The 16,899-nt window shown below is 45.2% G+C and overlaps 1 protein-coding gene across 1 annotated transcript in view; it reads right to left on the reverse strand.

Moving 5' to 3' along the window:
- Positions 1 to 376: 376 nt before the first annotated feature.
- POLL (DNA polymerase lambda) overlaps positions 377 to 16,899 on the reverse strand; it is a 32,394-nt gene continuing 15,871 nt past the window's right edge. The window contains exons 8-9 of the mRNA XM_069753753.1: positions 3,450 to 3,618; positions 377 to 3,155 (exon numbers count right to left, since the gene is read on the reverse strand). Of these exons, the coding sequence (XP_069609854.1) occupies positions 2,794 to 3,155; positions 3,450 to 3,618 (531 nt within the window). The 3' untranslated portion in view covers positions 377 to 2,793. The remainder of the gene's footprint in view (positions 3,156 to 3,449; positions 3,619 to 16,899) is intronic.

The following is a 16,899-nucleotide window of genomic DNA, read 5'->3' on the forward strand; positions in this document are numbered from 1 at the left end:
AGGGGTGTATAGTTAGTAACCACTGACACAAGTAGAGATCCTACTAGTGATGAGTGAGCATGCTGGAATAAGGTGTTATCCGCCATGCTCGGGTGCTAACAGTGTCTTCGGCGTGCTCAAATACTACGGTCGAGTCCTCGCACCTGCATGTCTACGGCTGTTCGACAGCCACAACGCAAGCAGGGATTGTGTAACAAACAGCATGTTGGATAACACCTCACCCGAGCACGTTCGCTCATCACTAGCTACTACACATTTACAAATAGAAGTTCATTTGGATAAAAAAAGCTGATCCTGATCCTTCCCAAAGATGCCTGTTGTGATCGCTTCCAGCGATGGTTTCAGTGGCCCAGGAGGGAGAACAAGACACAACATATATGTGAGCAGTATACTTTATTATATACCAAGGATATAACATGATTACATCAGATTCACAACTCTCGTCATCCTTGATTATCATCTTCATATATAAATACATCCGTTCAATTTTCCCAAAAGTTAAAAAACCTACTAGACGTCAGGCTTCGTATAAAACGAATGCAATTACCGTCCTCTCATCAAAACTCTGACATTTGACGTCATTAAAATGGTGTCTGGTAACGGCAACTCCTGTCTGTGTGGTCTCTATCCTCTACATTACTGTTTGGCTTAAGTTCTCACCAGTAAGACCAGCTATTGGGAACACCAAGAGATGGACAACAGCAGCTCCAAACTGATGAGACGCCCTATTTATGGCTGTGTTCACATTAGGCTTCCCTTGTGCTTCACAGGCAGAATAGTATCAGCTGCATTATTCTGCTCAGTAGCAAAAAAAAACATGATTAGATGCTGTACAGATCAATAAGATTTGGTGCTAAATAGGTTTAAATGGGTCCAACATAATTAGCATGGATCCAGGAGCCAAAAAATCCAATGTGAACAGAGCCATATATTGTAAAACTGCTATGAGGCTTTATCTGGAATACGGCACGATGCCATCTCGGTGGATTCGCTCAATCACGATAAATTATTAGAGTCGGGTCTCTTGAATATACTGTAGTGAAGGGGATTACTTGCCATACGCTTTATACAAGAGGTTTTTCCCTACACAGAGTGACTCCGGACCGAGTCAGGCCTCCTTCACACGTCCGTGTTACCAGTACATGTGGCATCCATTTATTTCACGAGTACCATTATAATCTATGCTGCTGTTCACATGTCCGTGTTTTTCCAGCAAGGGCCAGTAGAAGTTTATGGGTCCGTGAAAACCACGCACAGCGTCTGGAATGGGGCCGTGTTTAATATTGCAAAGTATAGGAGAGTATTCAGAATGAGAGAAATGGTCGGCGGCATCAGACCGTAGCTTTAAAAAAAATCAAATATGTATCATCTTTTGATAGAACAATTTGCTATGTCAATAAAATCAAATAAGGTGGTGCAAGGCTAAAAATGCTTGAGTGCATGTCTTGAAGCTATTCGACAGCCGCAACACGTGCAGGGATTTCCACACGGACACACAGTGTGCACCACCATTGAATACAATGTCCACATTCGTAGTCCTTAAAAAAAAAGACCACATATGGACATACAAAACCTACGTGTGAAGAAGGCCTTAGGGTGTGTATAGGATGTGCCCTCACTGACAGAGGGAGCGCTCATGATGGATTTAGTGATACTTTTTCCAGAGGAACAGCACAATAAAGAATTCTAAGAGAGCAATTCTCCAGAACTGTTACATCCCGAGAAATAGAAGCATTTACTAATCCAGATGGGTCAGTGGCATCAGGTCCTCTCTAAAGTATTCTAGAAAAGAAGAATGAGCACATTCACAGTCACATCTGTCATAGGTATAAAGTGCGAGAAGAAACATATTAGTGGTTGTCTAGGAACTGTCCTGTGGTGCAGACCGTGAACTGAAGAAAAGTGACAATAACACAGCGCCATGAGATATGAAATATGGTGTACCATTCAGTGTATTTTCAGGAGTCAGGGCTGCCAATAGGGCCAGAGGGTAAGATTGTCCTTCCTCTCAATGGGGAGAGGGGAATAAGTCACTGCTGGCGGCTCCTTATCTCTGAGGAAGTTCTGCGTCTTCGAGATTCTTTCATATATTTTCAATAAGGATAAATAAAAGACATTGTGTGATCAAGACAATAACTGTCTAAATGTCACATGGCTTAAAAACATGGCACTTTGGCAGCCGAACGTCCGATATTGGGTGGCTCTTACTTGGATAATCAGGGAGTATGTCATCCTAAACTGACAGTATAAACTAAGTACACCTTCCTGTAGGGGATATGTAGTGTTCTAATTACTTCTCTGTTCTCCAAAAACTAGAGTATAAACAATCAAATGCTACTAAGGTGCTCGGTGCACCCTGGGTGTGGCCAAGACGCTCCGTGCACAGTTCCACCTGCTGGTTTTTTTCATGCCCCGTCTCCCTCACAGGTGACTGACAGCATTGATTTGTCTGCAGAGAAAACTCAACCACTAATGAGGAAGGCGGACATGAAAAAAGAACGAAGAATAAAACGGTGCACTGAGCCTCTTGGCCTCACCAAGTGTACACCGAGCACCCGAATTAGGATGTTTGATTAAACTTTAATTTCTGCAGAATGATGGAGGAATTAGATCACTAAATGTGCGTTTGTTATAGCGCTATATCCCCTACAAGGCCAAGATGCTGCGTTTTTATTGTCAGTTTGGAATGACGGACTCCCTATAAAATTTCATATGATGCATTGAATAATTGAAAGGCCAGTTATATACCAACCAAATGTTACATAACCCAGGAGGTCATTAAAAAATAAAAATCTACCAATCTCTTTCGTGCGGTTCTCTGAAGGGAAGCCCGAGGATCTCAAACACATGTCTCTCGGATGGTGTTGGCAGCGGGTATCCAGCATTTACCTTCAGGTTCCCGTTACGCACCACGTCCTTGTTGAGGGAATGCTCGGATAGACTCATGCCCTTGGTCTTTGCAAGAGCTCGCATGGATCTATTAAAGTGAGCCGAACCTGTGAAATATAAAATGGCGCAGGCAAACTCCCCGTAGGGAACTATGATGATATCCAGTCTACGGTGCCGCTGAGCTGGCCCCGGCAAGCGACATACTCCCATGTACTTCTTCTGATTTCCGTTCTCCTCGTGGCTCACCAAATCATCTGTCAGGAACCCTGGACGGATCAAACACAAAGGGAAGGAACATCAAATATTTGCTTGGTGGCTTTAATTAGAAAAGACAATTCCTCTTGATTCTGTGATGTCCCTGACGGCAGGTGAATGAAATCCTGCAGTGATTGGTACGTAGGAGCAGCACGGTATGATTAGCACATGGAAATTACAGGGCCTGGGTCCCAGGGTGCTCGTTCCTGGCTCATAAATAAATACATCACAGGGCTTTGATATGATTTGTGATACAGGTTATATATGTTTTCCTCTTATGTCACAAACACTAAGGATTTCCTTACCTTGCAATTTGAGGCTATCAATCAGTTTGCTGAAAACCCCTTTATGGGACTTGCCATCAGGATGCGTCACTAACACATCAACATCACCGCACGTCCGTTTCTGTCGCCGGTAGGAGCCACACGCCATGCACATCAGCTCGGGGTTTATCACTTTAGCAGCTGTTCTAACCTAATACAAAAATAAGAAAAATATAAAATAGGAGCTAAAATCATTTTATACAGAATAAGTGGACTGCAAAGTTGCTGGTATTATGGGCTGTCATAGAAGAGAATAAGAGTAGATAATGCATAGCACGGCAATAAACATAACGGCTAACCATTCATATCACGCTAGGATGATGAATAATCTGCGGATAGAAAAACCCTATATCTATATATACATACACATATGTACAGTTGTGCTCAAAAGTTTACATACTCCGGCAGAATTTTTGCTTTCTTGGCCTTTTTTTCAGAGAATATTAATGATAACACCAAAACTTTTTCTCCACTCATGGTTAGTGGTTGGGTGAAGCCATTTATTGTCAAATTACTGTGTTTTCTTTTTTTAATACACGGTATTAAGAAATGGGGTATGTAAGATACTTAGTGTGTGTACAACCTAGCAACATATTCTGGAATTCTGCAATTAAAGGGGCTTTCCCACGAACAAAGTTAATTTTAATCAACATTTGAATCAATAGATCTTGGAATAATAATCACTTCCATCATTGGATGTGTTTACATAAAATGTTCCTGTGCTGAGATAATCTTATAAATGTGCCCCCCTGTGTACTGTGTAATGGCCGTGTCTGACCGTACAGGAACATGGTCTGATCGTACCACAGCTCCTGGGCAGGGGAGGGAGCAAGAGAGTATACAGACATTACAGCTCGGGATCACAAATGAATCTTTCTTTTCAGATTGCTTAACCCCTTAGTGACGGAGCCAATTTTGCACTTAACGACCAAGCCAATATTTACAATTTGGGCCAATGTCACTTTATGTGGTTATAACTCTGGAACGTTTTAACGGGTCTAGATTATTTTTTCGTGACATATTGTACTTCAAGATAATGGTAAAATTTATTCGATATGATCTGCGTTTATTTGTGTAAATAAGGAAATTTGACAAAAATTTTTTTTTGCAATTTTCAAACTTTGAATTTTTATGCCCTTAAATCACAAAGATATGTCGCACAAAATACTTATTAAAATAACATTTCCCACATGTCTACTTTACATCAGCACAAGTTTTAAAAGACTTTTTTTGGTTAGGAAATTATAAGGGTTAAAAATTGACCAGTGATTTCTCATTTTTACAAAACCATTTTTTTTTTTAGGGACCACCTCACATTTGTAGTGAGTTTGGGGGGTCAATATAACAGAAAATACCCAAAAGTGACAATATTCTAAAAACTGCACCCCTCAAGGTGCGCAAAACCACATTCAAGAAGTTTATTAACTCTTCAGGTGCTTCACAAGAACTAAAGCAATGTGGAAGGAAAAAATGAACATTTCACTTTTTTCACCAAAAATTAACTTTGGAACCAAATTTTTTTTTATTTTCACAAGGGTATCAGAACAAAATGGACCACAACATTTGTTGTGCAATTTCTCCTGAGTACGTCGATACCATGTATGTGGGGGAAAGCCACTGTTTGGGTGCATGGCAGGGCTTAGAAGAGAGGGAACACCGTTTGACTTTTTGAAAGCAAAATTGGCTGTAATCAATGGCGGGCGACATGTCGCGTTTGGAGACCCCCTTGATGTACCTAAACAGTGGAAACCCCTCAATTCTAACTCCAACCCTAACACAGCCCTAACCCTAATTTCAACCCTAACCACAACTCTAACCCCAACACCACCCTAACCCCAACACAACTGTAACCCCAACACAACCGTAACCCCAACACAACCATAACCCCAACACAACCATAACCCCAACACAACCGTAACCCCAACACAACCATAACCCCAACACAACCCCAACCCCAACACAACCGTAACCCCAGCTCTAACCCTAACTGCAAAGAATGGGTCTATCCCAGTGATCAAAGTGAACCAATAGGAAAAATCTCCTATTGTTGCCGTGTGGTGGCTGGCAGATCTCGGCGGGTGCACTGCGCATGCGTCCTCTATTTTCTTCCGGGAAAAAGATGCCAAGGGTTGGAGGGCAATGCAGGAGGGTCCAGGGATACTGGGACCCCATTTCTCTCTCCTCTGGTATGCTACATCATATGAGGAGAGAGAAATTAATGGGAAATCTGACTTTTTTGTGATCTAGCGATCACAAAGCTGAGGATGGTAAAAAGTGACTCAAATTATTTTCTCCGGGGTCTCGGCTACGATGAGGGGTGCTATACACTTATTTCTCAGCGGCGAGTACCCTTAACTGCTGCCGTTAAAAGGCATATAGGCGGCCGTTAAGGGGTTAACTAAAGGCAAGGAAATGTTTTGCCTCACAAAAAAATCATTTGAAATCCCGTGCTGTCGTGTCTGTATACTCTTTTGTGTCCTCCCCTGCCCAGGAGCTGTGGTGTGATCAGACCATGTCCCTATACAGTCAGACACGGCCATTACACAGTACACAGCAGGGGCACATTTATAAGATTATCTCAGCACAGGAACATTTTATATAAAAACACATCCAATTGTGGAAATTATTATTATTCCAAGATATATTGATTAAAATGAATTTTTGCTCTCGAGAAAAACCTTTTCAAGGAAACCGATTCATTCTGCACCAAAGATGGGAGCATGACATACTGACTGACTCCTTAATTACAAAAAATGCCCTTTTACTGCAAAATACCACTGTATTTTAGAGAAAACACGTTTTTTAAAGAAGCGGAGATCAAGAAGCGTCCACTGACAGAATCTCTTTTGGATTCCATTTGCATACAGCGAAAAACCTGAAAATGAAGCCAATCCATGAAGTGAGCCATCCAGCAGACACTTCTCACTATTCCTGGCTGTTTAACGCATCAGGGTGTTGTGTCACCATTGGAGCCGGATGCCTTCTGCACTGCCATCTTGTTACTCCTCTGGCTGGGATTTCTAGTGCCTACTGTTACTACCATCTTGGTACTCCTCTGGCTGGGATTTCTAGTGCCTACAGTTACTACCATCTTGGTACTCCTCTGGTTGCGCTTTCTAGGAAATCTAAAGTGCTACTAAAGTATCACTGCATAGTATGGATGCGATCATAGGTTCAAGTCCCCATACAGAGGCTCTAATAATTTTAACATAAATTTAAAAAAATATAAAAAGTTTGAAAAACAAAACACCCAGTTTCCCATTTATTTATTTATTTTCTTAAAAAGCAAGCCCTGCCGGAAACATAAAAAGTTCTGGGTGTCAGAAAAAGGGGGCACAAAACAATTTTTTTTAATTAAATTTTTAGTTATTTAAAAGCAATAAAATGTATAAAAAAAAAACTTTGGTAAATTTGGTATCCCCGTAATCATACTAACTTTTAGAATGAAAACCGTTTTTTGGCACAAGGTTAGAGGAGGCTGGGTTTTTATAAAGCTGGGAAAGGGGCATCACCTGGCCTTTCCTAACGATGATGGTCAACGAGCCATAACCTCAACAGGCTAATTAAGGGCTGAAACCTTCGTCAAAGTTATCTGAGCACACAAATCTCCAAGGGTGCCCAAACTTTTGCGTCGACCATTTTCCTTTTTTGTGATTTTAAAATGTAAAGAGTAACATTATATACTTTTTGGGAGGCCAAAGTGGTATGTGAAAGTTTGGGCACCCCTGGTCAAAATAAATCTCCTTTGTGTTTTAACAAAGGAGATTTATTTTGACCAGGGGTGCCCAAACTTTCACATGCCACTGTATGTCCCGCCCAGGGATCTTAGCTCATTTACATAGGAAAAAAACAGATTTCTTTGGAATAAGACATCAGACCGCAGATATCAAGGTATTACTTTATTCAACTCTCTATGATCTACATGCCCATATATACGGCTTAGGGGGGCTAATCCTACTGCTAGATTCCATATAAAAAGAGAAAAAATATTCAATATTCAAAATGGTTTGTCTTGCCACTTTCTGAGACACATAACCTTTTCCATCAATAGACTTATATGAAAGCTTGCTTTTTGATTACAAAGCTGAAGTTCTTATTTAATCCTTTATTGTGTAGATACAACATATTAATTGCTATTTATTGCAATTTTTTAGTTAGGTGTGGTGACCAGAAAAAAAATTGGGTTTCTTTTTTTATTTTTACTCATTAAGGCGTTTATGGCTCTGGCTAATTACTGTAACTTTATTGACGGAACTGGCAATATTAAGTATGCTAACTTTTCACCTGTTTATTATCAATGGGGGGGCGGGAGTAATTCACATTTTTTTTCATTTATTCTTAAAAACTTTTCTAACAATGTCTTGAATGTTAATTTTTAGACCACTTAGGGGAATTTGAACCTGCGGTCGCTTGTTCTATGTTCTGCAATACAAATGTATTGCTGTTTATAGACAAAAAAAAAATTACCGGTAAGTCTTCATGGGAAGCCCAGCCACTAGAACTCGGATTCACAGGAGGACAGAGATGTCAGCCATGGGGGCCTTCAGGCCCCTGGCTGCCATGATATCCCATTGGCCCCCGTCATCATCTGTGTAGAGAGATGTTACCTGTCATTGTTTCCTGTCTCTGATGATAAGGAAACTGCTGTAAAGAGTACCTGAAAAGTACAGGAAGTAGGAGTCTAAAAAAAAGCCCCAATGGCCAGTGTGGAGATTACTAATTTTGTTTAGTGAGGTTTATGGTGATATGAAAAAAACCCAAAACATAGCCAATAAATAAAAAAAATACATGTAACAAAAACATTTTATTTCAGCAAAAAAGTCACTTTCTGATGATGGCTCACTTTGCAACCTATTGGCTATGCTTGAATTTTTGCTTGCTCCACTATTTTCTTCCAGAGAATGATAAACCCGTCCTAGTTCTTGGGTGATCTCTCAGGAGTTGAACGCGTCCTTCACAAACCAGGACAGAATTACATTGTCTGAAAGGGAAGCATTTACTGACAACAAGCAGAGATCCTGATACAGTCAGTAATCAATATATAGAGTATATTACACAACAGCACAATAACAAATATGCTTGAATTGCTAGAACTAGAATCAGCCTTCGTAGGCCGGGTTCACACTGCGTTACAGCAGACCGTTCAACACATACGTTAAACGGGCTGCTGTAACGCAAGTGCCGACTTTGGCCCATCGCTAGAGCAGATAGAGCAGAGGTGTCAAACTGCATTCCTCGAGGGCCGCAAACAGGTCATGTTTTCAGGATTTCCTTGTATTGCACAAGGTGCTGCAATCATTCTGTGCAGGTGATTAAATTATCACCTGTGCAATACAAGGAAATTCTGAAAACATGACCTGTTTGCGGCCCTCGAGGAATGCAGTTTGACACCTCTGAGATAGAGCATCTGCTAGCTCTATCTGCGCTAGCAGTGACGGACCCGGAAACGCCGCAGCCCGCGTCTCAGGGTCCGTCACTCAGTGACGGCACATGGCTAGCGCACGCCCATTGTGGGCGTGCGCTAGCGATGCGTCCGACATTGGATTCAATGGCAGCGTTAGCGGACTACGTTACACAGTGGTGTAACGTAGTCAGTCTAACGGACTGGGGGTACGTAGTGTGAACCCAGCCTAAGGGTTTGTGACATTACAGTGTTCTCTAGTCGCACGTTACCTTTCCAGTGATTCTGCACAACTGGGACCTGCTGGTCTATGGGCCAATACAAGCACACTTAACTTCCAGCATAATTCCAGGCCTTTAGTTACCACTTTGGTAATGTCACTGTAAATATTTACATCTCGTGACAATCCCGGACTATCGGATGCCAGATTACCGGAATCCTCCTGATTGTATCAGTCTGTAGTGCGGATATAGACACGCACATCTGCAGCGATCTGCTGACTTTATCGTAGGATGGCCAGCGGTGAAGAATAGCACAGATGGGTGAATAGCCAGAGACTTATGTAGTAAGCCGCTTCCCAGATGTGACGAACAATGACACACTGAAGGGTCCGCAGTCCCCCAATATCGCCCTTTCTGTGTTGTCCTTCCCTTTATCTCCTTATAACAATTACGGATCATCTTTCATTAGCAGAATAAACCCATTAATTCTGTCTTGTGTGCCCGTGACATGCTTAAGAAGGTCAGCGCTCTTTTCTAATGCATATTTTGTCTCTTTTTAATGAAGATTTCTGAAGACCTGCTACACTGCGATTCAGGGCAAAGCCCCCCAAGATCTGGATGCCACATACAGCAAGGACAGTGGCTAATCCCTTAATCCCTTCTTTCTCCTGTGTAGCACGAGTAATCCCATCAACAACAACAATGGGACCGGGGTCCTCCTCCTAAAGCAGCCACAACAACCTGGCTGACTTTTCAAAAGATGGGGAGGGGGAGAAGAAAGGTACTTGAAATTGGAAAGTCATTCTTGAAAATCTTTAACGTGACAACCCTGTTTGAACAGAAAAGGAGGGGGGGTGTCAGCCTTTGGCCTTTAATCATACGCATGGGAACAAGTTTCTCAGTGGGGTCCGGTTTTGGTGGGCATTCTTTGAGGTCAGGCTGTGTGGCTGAGTGACAGCGTCGCAATGACCGATGCTTCCACGGTGATGGGGGTATGCAGGTGTAACATAAAGCGCCTCGTTCCAACCCACCCCAAGAGATCCTGTCACTCAACACCAACATTCGAACTCTGCCGCCTTTCATTTTCTCAAGCAGGCGACGGTCTTTGAAATAGTGTGTCCTGATGATCCTCACAAAGAGCCGCGCTTTTATACAAGCTTGTGGGAGAGAAAACCTTTTCTTCGCAGAATATATTAATGTTGTGACCGAATAATAGGAGAGAAAGAAATTTCAGAGGCTAAAAGGCACAAATAGCCGGAAAACAAAGGCAAGGAGTAATGCGGCGTTTATCTGCACAGCTTGATCGTGTCTTCTGGTTCCATTCCCAGATCTCAGATGTAGTTTAACCTTATTTTAATCAACTTTCATCTTGGCAAAAGAGCCCAGGAATTTGTTCATACATTGCCAGCGATTTAGGAACAAAGTGACAATGCGGCCGTCTATTGTGTCCCAGCTGCTCCCGAGGCTTTGTAGTGGCTGCACCTTGGTGGTATCGAGGTGTATTCATGGTCCCCAGACTTCGCCATCAAGAGCCAGTGCCGACAATGGCGGTGCCCACAGCACCCAGTTACACCACTGCTTCTATCCGGCACTGGAAAATATGGAAGCTGAAATCTGACTGGTTGACACGCCATATAAAAAACAATCTGAACAGACCTTTTAATGTTACTTATCAAAAAATGTGGGTGTACGTGTGCACGGGTTAATATCTTTTGTATACAGACAGAGCTTGTAAGCGCTGCACTGAGGCTGGGATTGATGGAGGGCACTGCCAGCGCCTCACCCAGGCCAGCTTAGGTCACACTGCACTGGTGTACGGCCACTAAATCAGGAGGCAAGGCAGCGGTTCTGAATATGTGTGCTGCTATACAAGAAACCATAAATGCTTCTGCTTGATCTTCACCTTACAAGTTAGAACTGCAGCTGAACGTAGGCCCTGATTCACTATAAGCTGGAGGTAGGGTGTAAGTTGCTTTTCTTTTTTGTTTTGTGATATATATATTGCTGTCTTTGCACTAAATTCTTCCAAATGGCGGTCGCCAGTTCAAAGTCAAAAACGGTCTTTGAACTGTTTGCGACTATTTAGGGCGGGGGAAAAATAGGGATTTTTGTGTACTCACCGTAAAATCCTTTTCTCCGAGCCATTCATTGGGGGACACAGACCATGGGTGTATGCTGCTGCCACCAGGAGGCTGACACTAAGTAATACAAAGAAAAAGTTAGCTCCTCCCCTGCAGTATACACCCTCCTGCTGGCTCCCAGCTAACCAGTTCGGTGCAAAAGCAGTAGGAGATCAATAACGACATATAAGCGTAAAGCATGTCACATTATATATAAGAGTATAACATATCAAAAGATAAAAACAAAGCATAAGCTAATAACAGGGTGGGAGCTGTGTCCCCCAATGAATGGCTCGGAGAAAAGGATTTTACGGTGAGTACACAAAAATCCCTATTTCTCCTTCGCCTCATTGGGGGACACAGACCATGGGACGTCCCAAAGCAGTCCCTGGGTGGGGACAACATCACTTCAGGCCGTGTAGCCGCTACTTACAAGTGCGCCACCGCGGCCTGCAAAGTCCACCTGCCCAGACTCACATCTGTGGAAGTGAGTGAATTATAGTGCTTCAAGAATGCATGCGGCCTGGAGGAATTCGCAAGCCTGCGGTCGTGCTTGCCGACGTCTGGCGCCTAGAGCCCTCAGACAGGGAGATAGGCTGGCATCTAGCGCGAAAGGACTCCTGGATGGAGAAAAGAATCCACCAGGCTAACGTGCCCGAAGAAAAACGGCTAAACCCTTCCTGCGACCGTCAGGAAGCCTACTTACCATCGAAAAACCCGAGTAAAATGTCCAACCTTTGGAAGGACGTCGTCCTCGATACGTACCCACTCGGAGCACTCGCTTCTTCCAGATTATGGAGAACCCATTCCGCTTTGCGGACTAGAGCCGAAGGAGATGAGAGGACGATGCCCCTGCAACAGTGGAGATATAATACCCCTTGGCAACGAGGGAAGGGGATGGCTAGAGGGCAACCTTGCCTTGAAGGTAATAAGGAAAAAAGATAAAGAACAGAGCGTCGAGATCTGAAGACTCATCAGGAGGACAAGAACGCAGAGAAAGAAGGGGAGAGACCCTCCCTGATAAAAAAGTCTATCCGGATCAGAAAAGGAGTCCACTGTAAGATGCCCAGGACCATTAAGGTCCCACGGATTTAACGGTACGCGGTAGGGAAGAACTACAGGTTGGGGCCTGCAAGAAAGACCATCTTTCCAGCTTGAGACAATAAGCCGGAAAAATACTAGTACCGCAAGCGAGAAAAAAACCTGACATGGTCAGTGCGGGTCTCCCGGGATCACTGGGGCCCTACCCGCTTCCGAAAATGATTCAGACGTAGTGGAAGAGGGGTTATGGAAATTGGTACCATGGAAGAATAGATCATGCACTGCAATGGTCTTGGATCGCGAGGCCAAACCATGAACTGGAGTACATTGGCGTTCAGTTTGGACGCCATCCGAACTACCTCTGGAGTACTCCAGTGAAGGCAGGTCCGATGGAAGATTTCCGAGTGAAGTTCCCACTCACTTGAGGAAAAGCCCGGACGGCTGAATATGTCTGCCGCCCAGTGTTCTACTCCAGGGAATGTACTGTTGAGATCACCGAAGATAGAACTCGGCCCATCAGAGAGTGCGAGGTACCTTAGCCATGGCGCTTGACTGAGGGTACTTGCTAGATGGCTAACTTGGGGCACAGCCGAGGCATTATCCAACTGAAGACCCGCCAGAAGGAAGAGGGCCTGCTGAAGGAATAGCCGTACCGTTCGGATCTACAGAGAGATGATCGGGAGAAGAAAACTGGCAATGGTATCTCCCAATAGCCCTTGGGCCAGGAGAAGGCTCTGGAAGAGAAAGGAGCTCAGAGACTACTCTTTGAGAGCCTGATTGACTTGCAGAAAACGAGCGCAGCGAAGGAAACTGCTTCCGTAGATGTCCTTTCCCTCAGAACCCTCCTAGCGAATTGAAAGAACCGAGGGAATGAGAGATCGAGTGCGCAAGCTCCCTGTAGAAGGGCCACGACCTAGACCCGAGAGAGAATAACCATCCTTCTTGGGCAGGATCATCCTCAAAGAGGATCTGCTGGGCTGAGAATGAGGAAAAAAAAAAAAAAAAACGTGTCTAAGTTTAGCTGCTAGCCCAATAGACAGGTAATTGCAAGTGATATGGACGACTCAGCGTAGTCCTAGGAGAGCGGCTACAAAGTCGACCAAATAGGGCAGGACGACCATGCTTCTAAGGTGCAAGAAGAACATGACAACCGCCATGACCCTTGCGACCACTCTGGTGTGGTAGCCAGGCAGAAGGGCCAGGTCGTGAAAATACTGTTCGCGAATGGAAAGGCGAAGAGATTATAGTAGAGAGGAGAAATATGTATGTGAGGGTAAGAATCCCGAATGACGATGGATGCCAGAAAACAACCACGTTTCTCTGTTGAAGAAGTGGCTGAGCGGAGGAACTCCATCCGAAAAAAGAAAGGGCCCTGTCAAAGGTTGTTAGAAGTTTGGGGTCCAGGAATGGAGATACTTTTCATTCCCTCCATTTTGGAACCAAGATCCCTTAGATCTAGACTGTCCTGGCCAATGCTTCCACTGCTGGTTGAGCCTGAAGAAGAGATACGATCCCTTGCTAGTCTCCCGCTCAGAAGATTTGATTGGCCAGCTATACTGTGGAACGAAGTAGATAAGGTCTGGGACCCGGAGACTTTCATTCTCTCCCTTTGGTCAAGCAACCCATGTGGCGGCTAAGGAAGGGTAGAGCGCTGAACCCGAAACCACAAGACGGAACGAACTAGATTTGCTATCCGACCGTCTGTGGAATCTTAATTGATGATACACCGGCCAGGATACTGGTAGGAATACCGCAAGAAATTCTGCCCTGCGAGTCTGCCAAGTGACAGAATGCGGGACTGTAACCAGCAGGTCTCTGCCATCGTCGTGCAGAGAAGAAAATAAGGAAAAAACCTCGATCCACCATCTTCTTAACAGGGACGTGGAGAGGAATCGTCCGCTTTCTTGCATCTGATACAAAGGGGGGAAACCTCCCTGTTGGGACGCCACAAATGTGGACGCCACATCCCCAGAATTGAGGTTTCCGAGTGGACAGGGCAGGTTGTGGCGATAGACCTGGATGCAGAAGAAGATACATGGAGGCGACACTCCGTGTGCTCGTCTGTTGAAGGTGTGGGGGGAAATCGGAGCCAGGGACCCGTCGCCCATAAAATTCCGACCAGGTATGGTATCCTACTTAGAGGTCTTCCAGTGCATCACCGTCAAATGTTGATGGAGATTTTCTAGAACCTGTACGTTTTTCTAGAATACTTGCGGCCCCTGCTAGCCGACGGCTCCCATTGTAGGAGAGGGAGCATGTGAGTGCTCCAGAGCTCAGTTAGGGTGACCAGCTTAGGATAGATGATGTGCCCTTAAGACCAGTAAATACTGGTCATGCGCTTTTAAGGCTAGGGGTTACTGGCCATGAGCCTTTAAGACCAGGGAATACTGGTCTTGTGCCTTTAAGTCCAGGGCATAATGGTCACGTGCCTTAAAGACCAGGGCATACTGGTCGTGTGCCTTTAAAAGCCAGGGCATACTGGACATGAGCCTTTAAGACCAGGGCATACTGGTCATGTGCCTTGAAAACCAGGACGTACTAGTCATGTGCCTTTAAGACCAGGGCATACTGGTTATTGCGTTTAAGACCAGGGGATACTGGTCACGTGCCTTTAAGATCAGGGCATACTGGTCATGTGCCTTGAAAACCAGGACGTACTAGTCATGTGCCTTTAAGACCAGGGCATACTGGTTATTGCGTTTAAGACCAGGGGATACTGGTCACGTGCCTTTAAGATCAGGGCATACTGGTCATGTGCCTTGAAAACCAGGACGTACTAGTCATGTGCCTTTAAGACCAGGGCATACTGGTTATTGCGTTTAAGACCAGGGGATACTGGTCACGTGCCTTTAAGACCAGGGCATACTGGTCATGGCCTTGAAAAACCAGGACGTACTAGTCATGTGCCTTTAAGACCAGGGCATACTGGTTATAGCGTTTAAGACCAGGGGATACTGGTTACGTGCCTTTAAGACCAGGGCATACTGGTCATGTGCCTTTAAGACCAGGAAATACTGGTCACGTGCCTTTAAGACAAGGGTATACTGGACACGTGTCTTTAAGACCAGGGGATACTGGTCACGAGTCTATAAGACCAGGGCATGCTGGTCACGTGCCTTTAAGACCAGGAATACTGGTCATGAAAGGAATGTTGGAACAAGTGCCTTAAAGACCAGCAAAGCTGGTAATGTGCCTTTAAGAACAAGTATGCTGGTCATGCTCCTTTAAGACCAGGGATGCTGGTCATGTGCCTTTAAGACGAGGGCATACTTGCCATGTGCCTTTAAGACCAGTGCCTACTGGCCCTGTGCCTTTAAGACCAGGGCATACTGGCCTGATTAAGTACTAAGGAAAAAGGAGACCGGCTTCTGGCAGAGTAGAGAATGCTGGGGATGTGACCCTTTTAAAACTAGGGGACCCTTAAGACCAGGGAATGCTGGTCCTGGGTTTAATAAAAAGGCAGGTTTAATAAAAAGGCATGGAAAGCTGGGGATGCACCTATGGGCCCAGCGACTACCGGGCAGAGTATTAAATACCAGGGAATGAGTCACCAGGGAATGAGTCATGAGAGCTTCATTGCTGGGAACTCACAGCTCTCTGTTTGCAAGCCTGCACACTGTACTATACATTCTGTAGTGTGCAGGAGCACCAGAGATTGCAGCCTTAAAGGGAACCTGTCACCCCGTTTTTTGAGATTGAGCTATAAATACTGTTAAATAGGGCCTGCGCTGTGTGTTCCTATAGTGTATGTAGTGTACCCCAATTCCCCATGTATGCTGAGAAATAACTTACCAAAGTCGCCGTTTTCGCCTGTCAATCATCGGTGGGGGCGGCCATCTTCCTGGGGCCGCGCGTGCGCAGATCGAGTGCTCTGCTGCACGGGGCTTCAGGAAAATGGCCGCGGGATGCCGCGCGTGCGCATTAGAGATCGCGGCGGCCATTTTCCCAAAGCCGAAGATGGCCGCCCCCACCGATGCAAGGGATTACAGCGCAGATCGCGCGCTGCTTGTTCACCACTACGCCACTACGCCACCAACGTAAAGCTGAGGAAGAACCAGCGATGTCACCACGCCCTCCCGACCTGACCAGCCTGATTGACAGGCGAAAACGGCGACTTTGGTAAGTTATTTCTCAGCATACATAGGGAATCGGGGTACACTACATACACTATAGGAACACACAGCGCAGGCCCTATTTAACAGTATTTATAGCTCAATCTCAAAAAAACGGGGTGACAGGTTCCCTTTAAGTATATAAAAAACAGGGAAAGCTAGTCCCTTAATGCTGCCGGGAAGCGTGCCGGGGGGGGGGGGGGGGAGATATTGGGGCGATTCACCTTACTCAGGTTCTGAGTCCCCCGTCTGGAACAGCGCTGAAAAACCGCCGGCCGCAGCCCCCTCCAGAAGAAATAGTGACCGCAATGGAGGAGGAAGAAGATGGCCGCCGAGATCTCGTCTGGAACGAGAAGCGCCTGAACAGGGGGGCGGAGCCGCTAGAAGGAAGCAAGCGGTGGGCGGGGCTTCCCGGGATGCGGCCTAAACAGGGCCGAAGCCGGGAACTAAATTTATGGCTTCGGCCGGCGCGCACCCGCAGACTGAGGGGAAAAGTGCCGCGAAGCTCTGTGGGGACCCAGTCGCTATGGAGCCCTC

This window comes from Ranitomeya imitator, chromosome 2 (assembly GCF_032444005.1).
Source record: "Ranitomeya imitator isolate aRanImi1 chromosome 2, aRanImi1.pri, whole genome shotgun sequence".
NCBI lineage: Eukaryota > Metazoa > Chordata > Amphibia > Anura > Dendrobatidae > Ranitomeya > Ranitomeya imitator.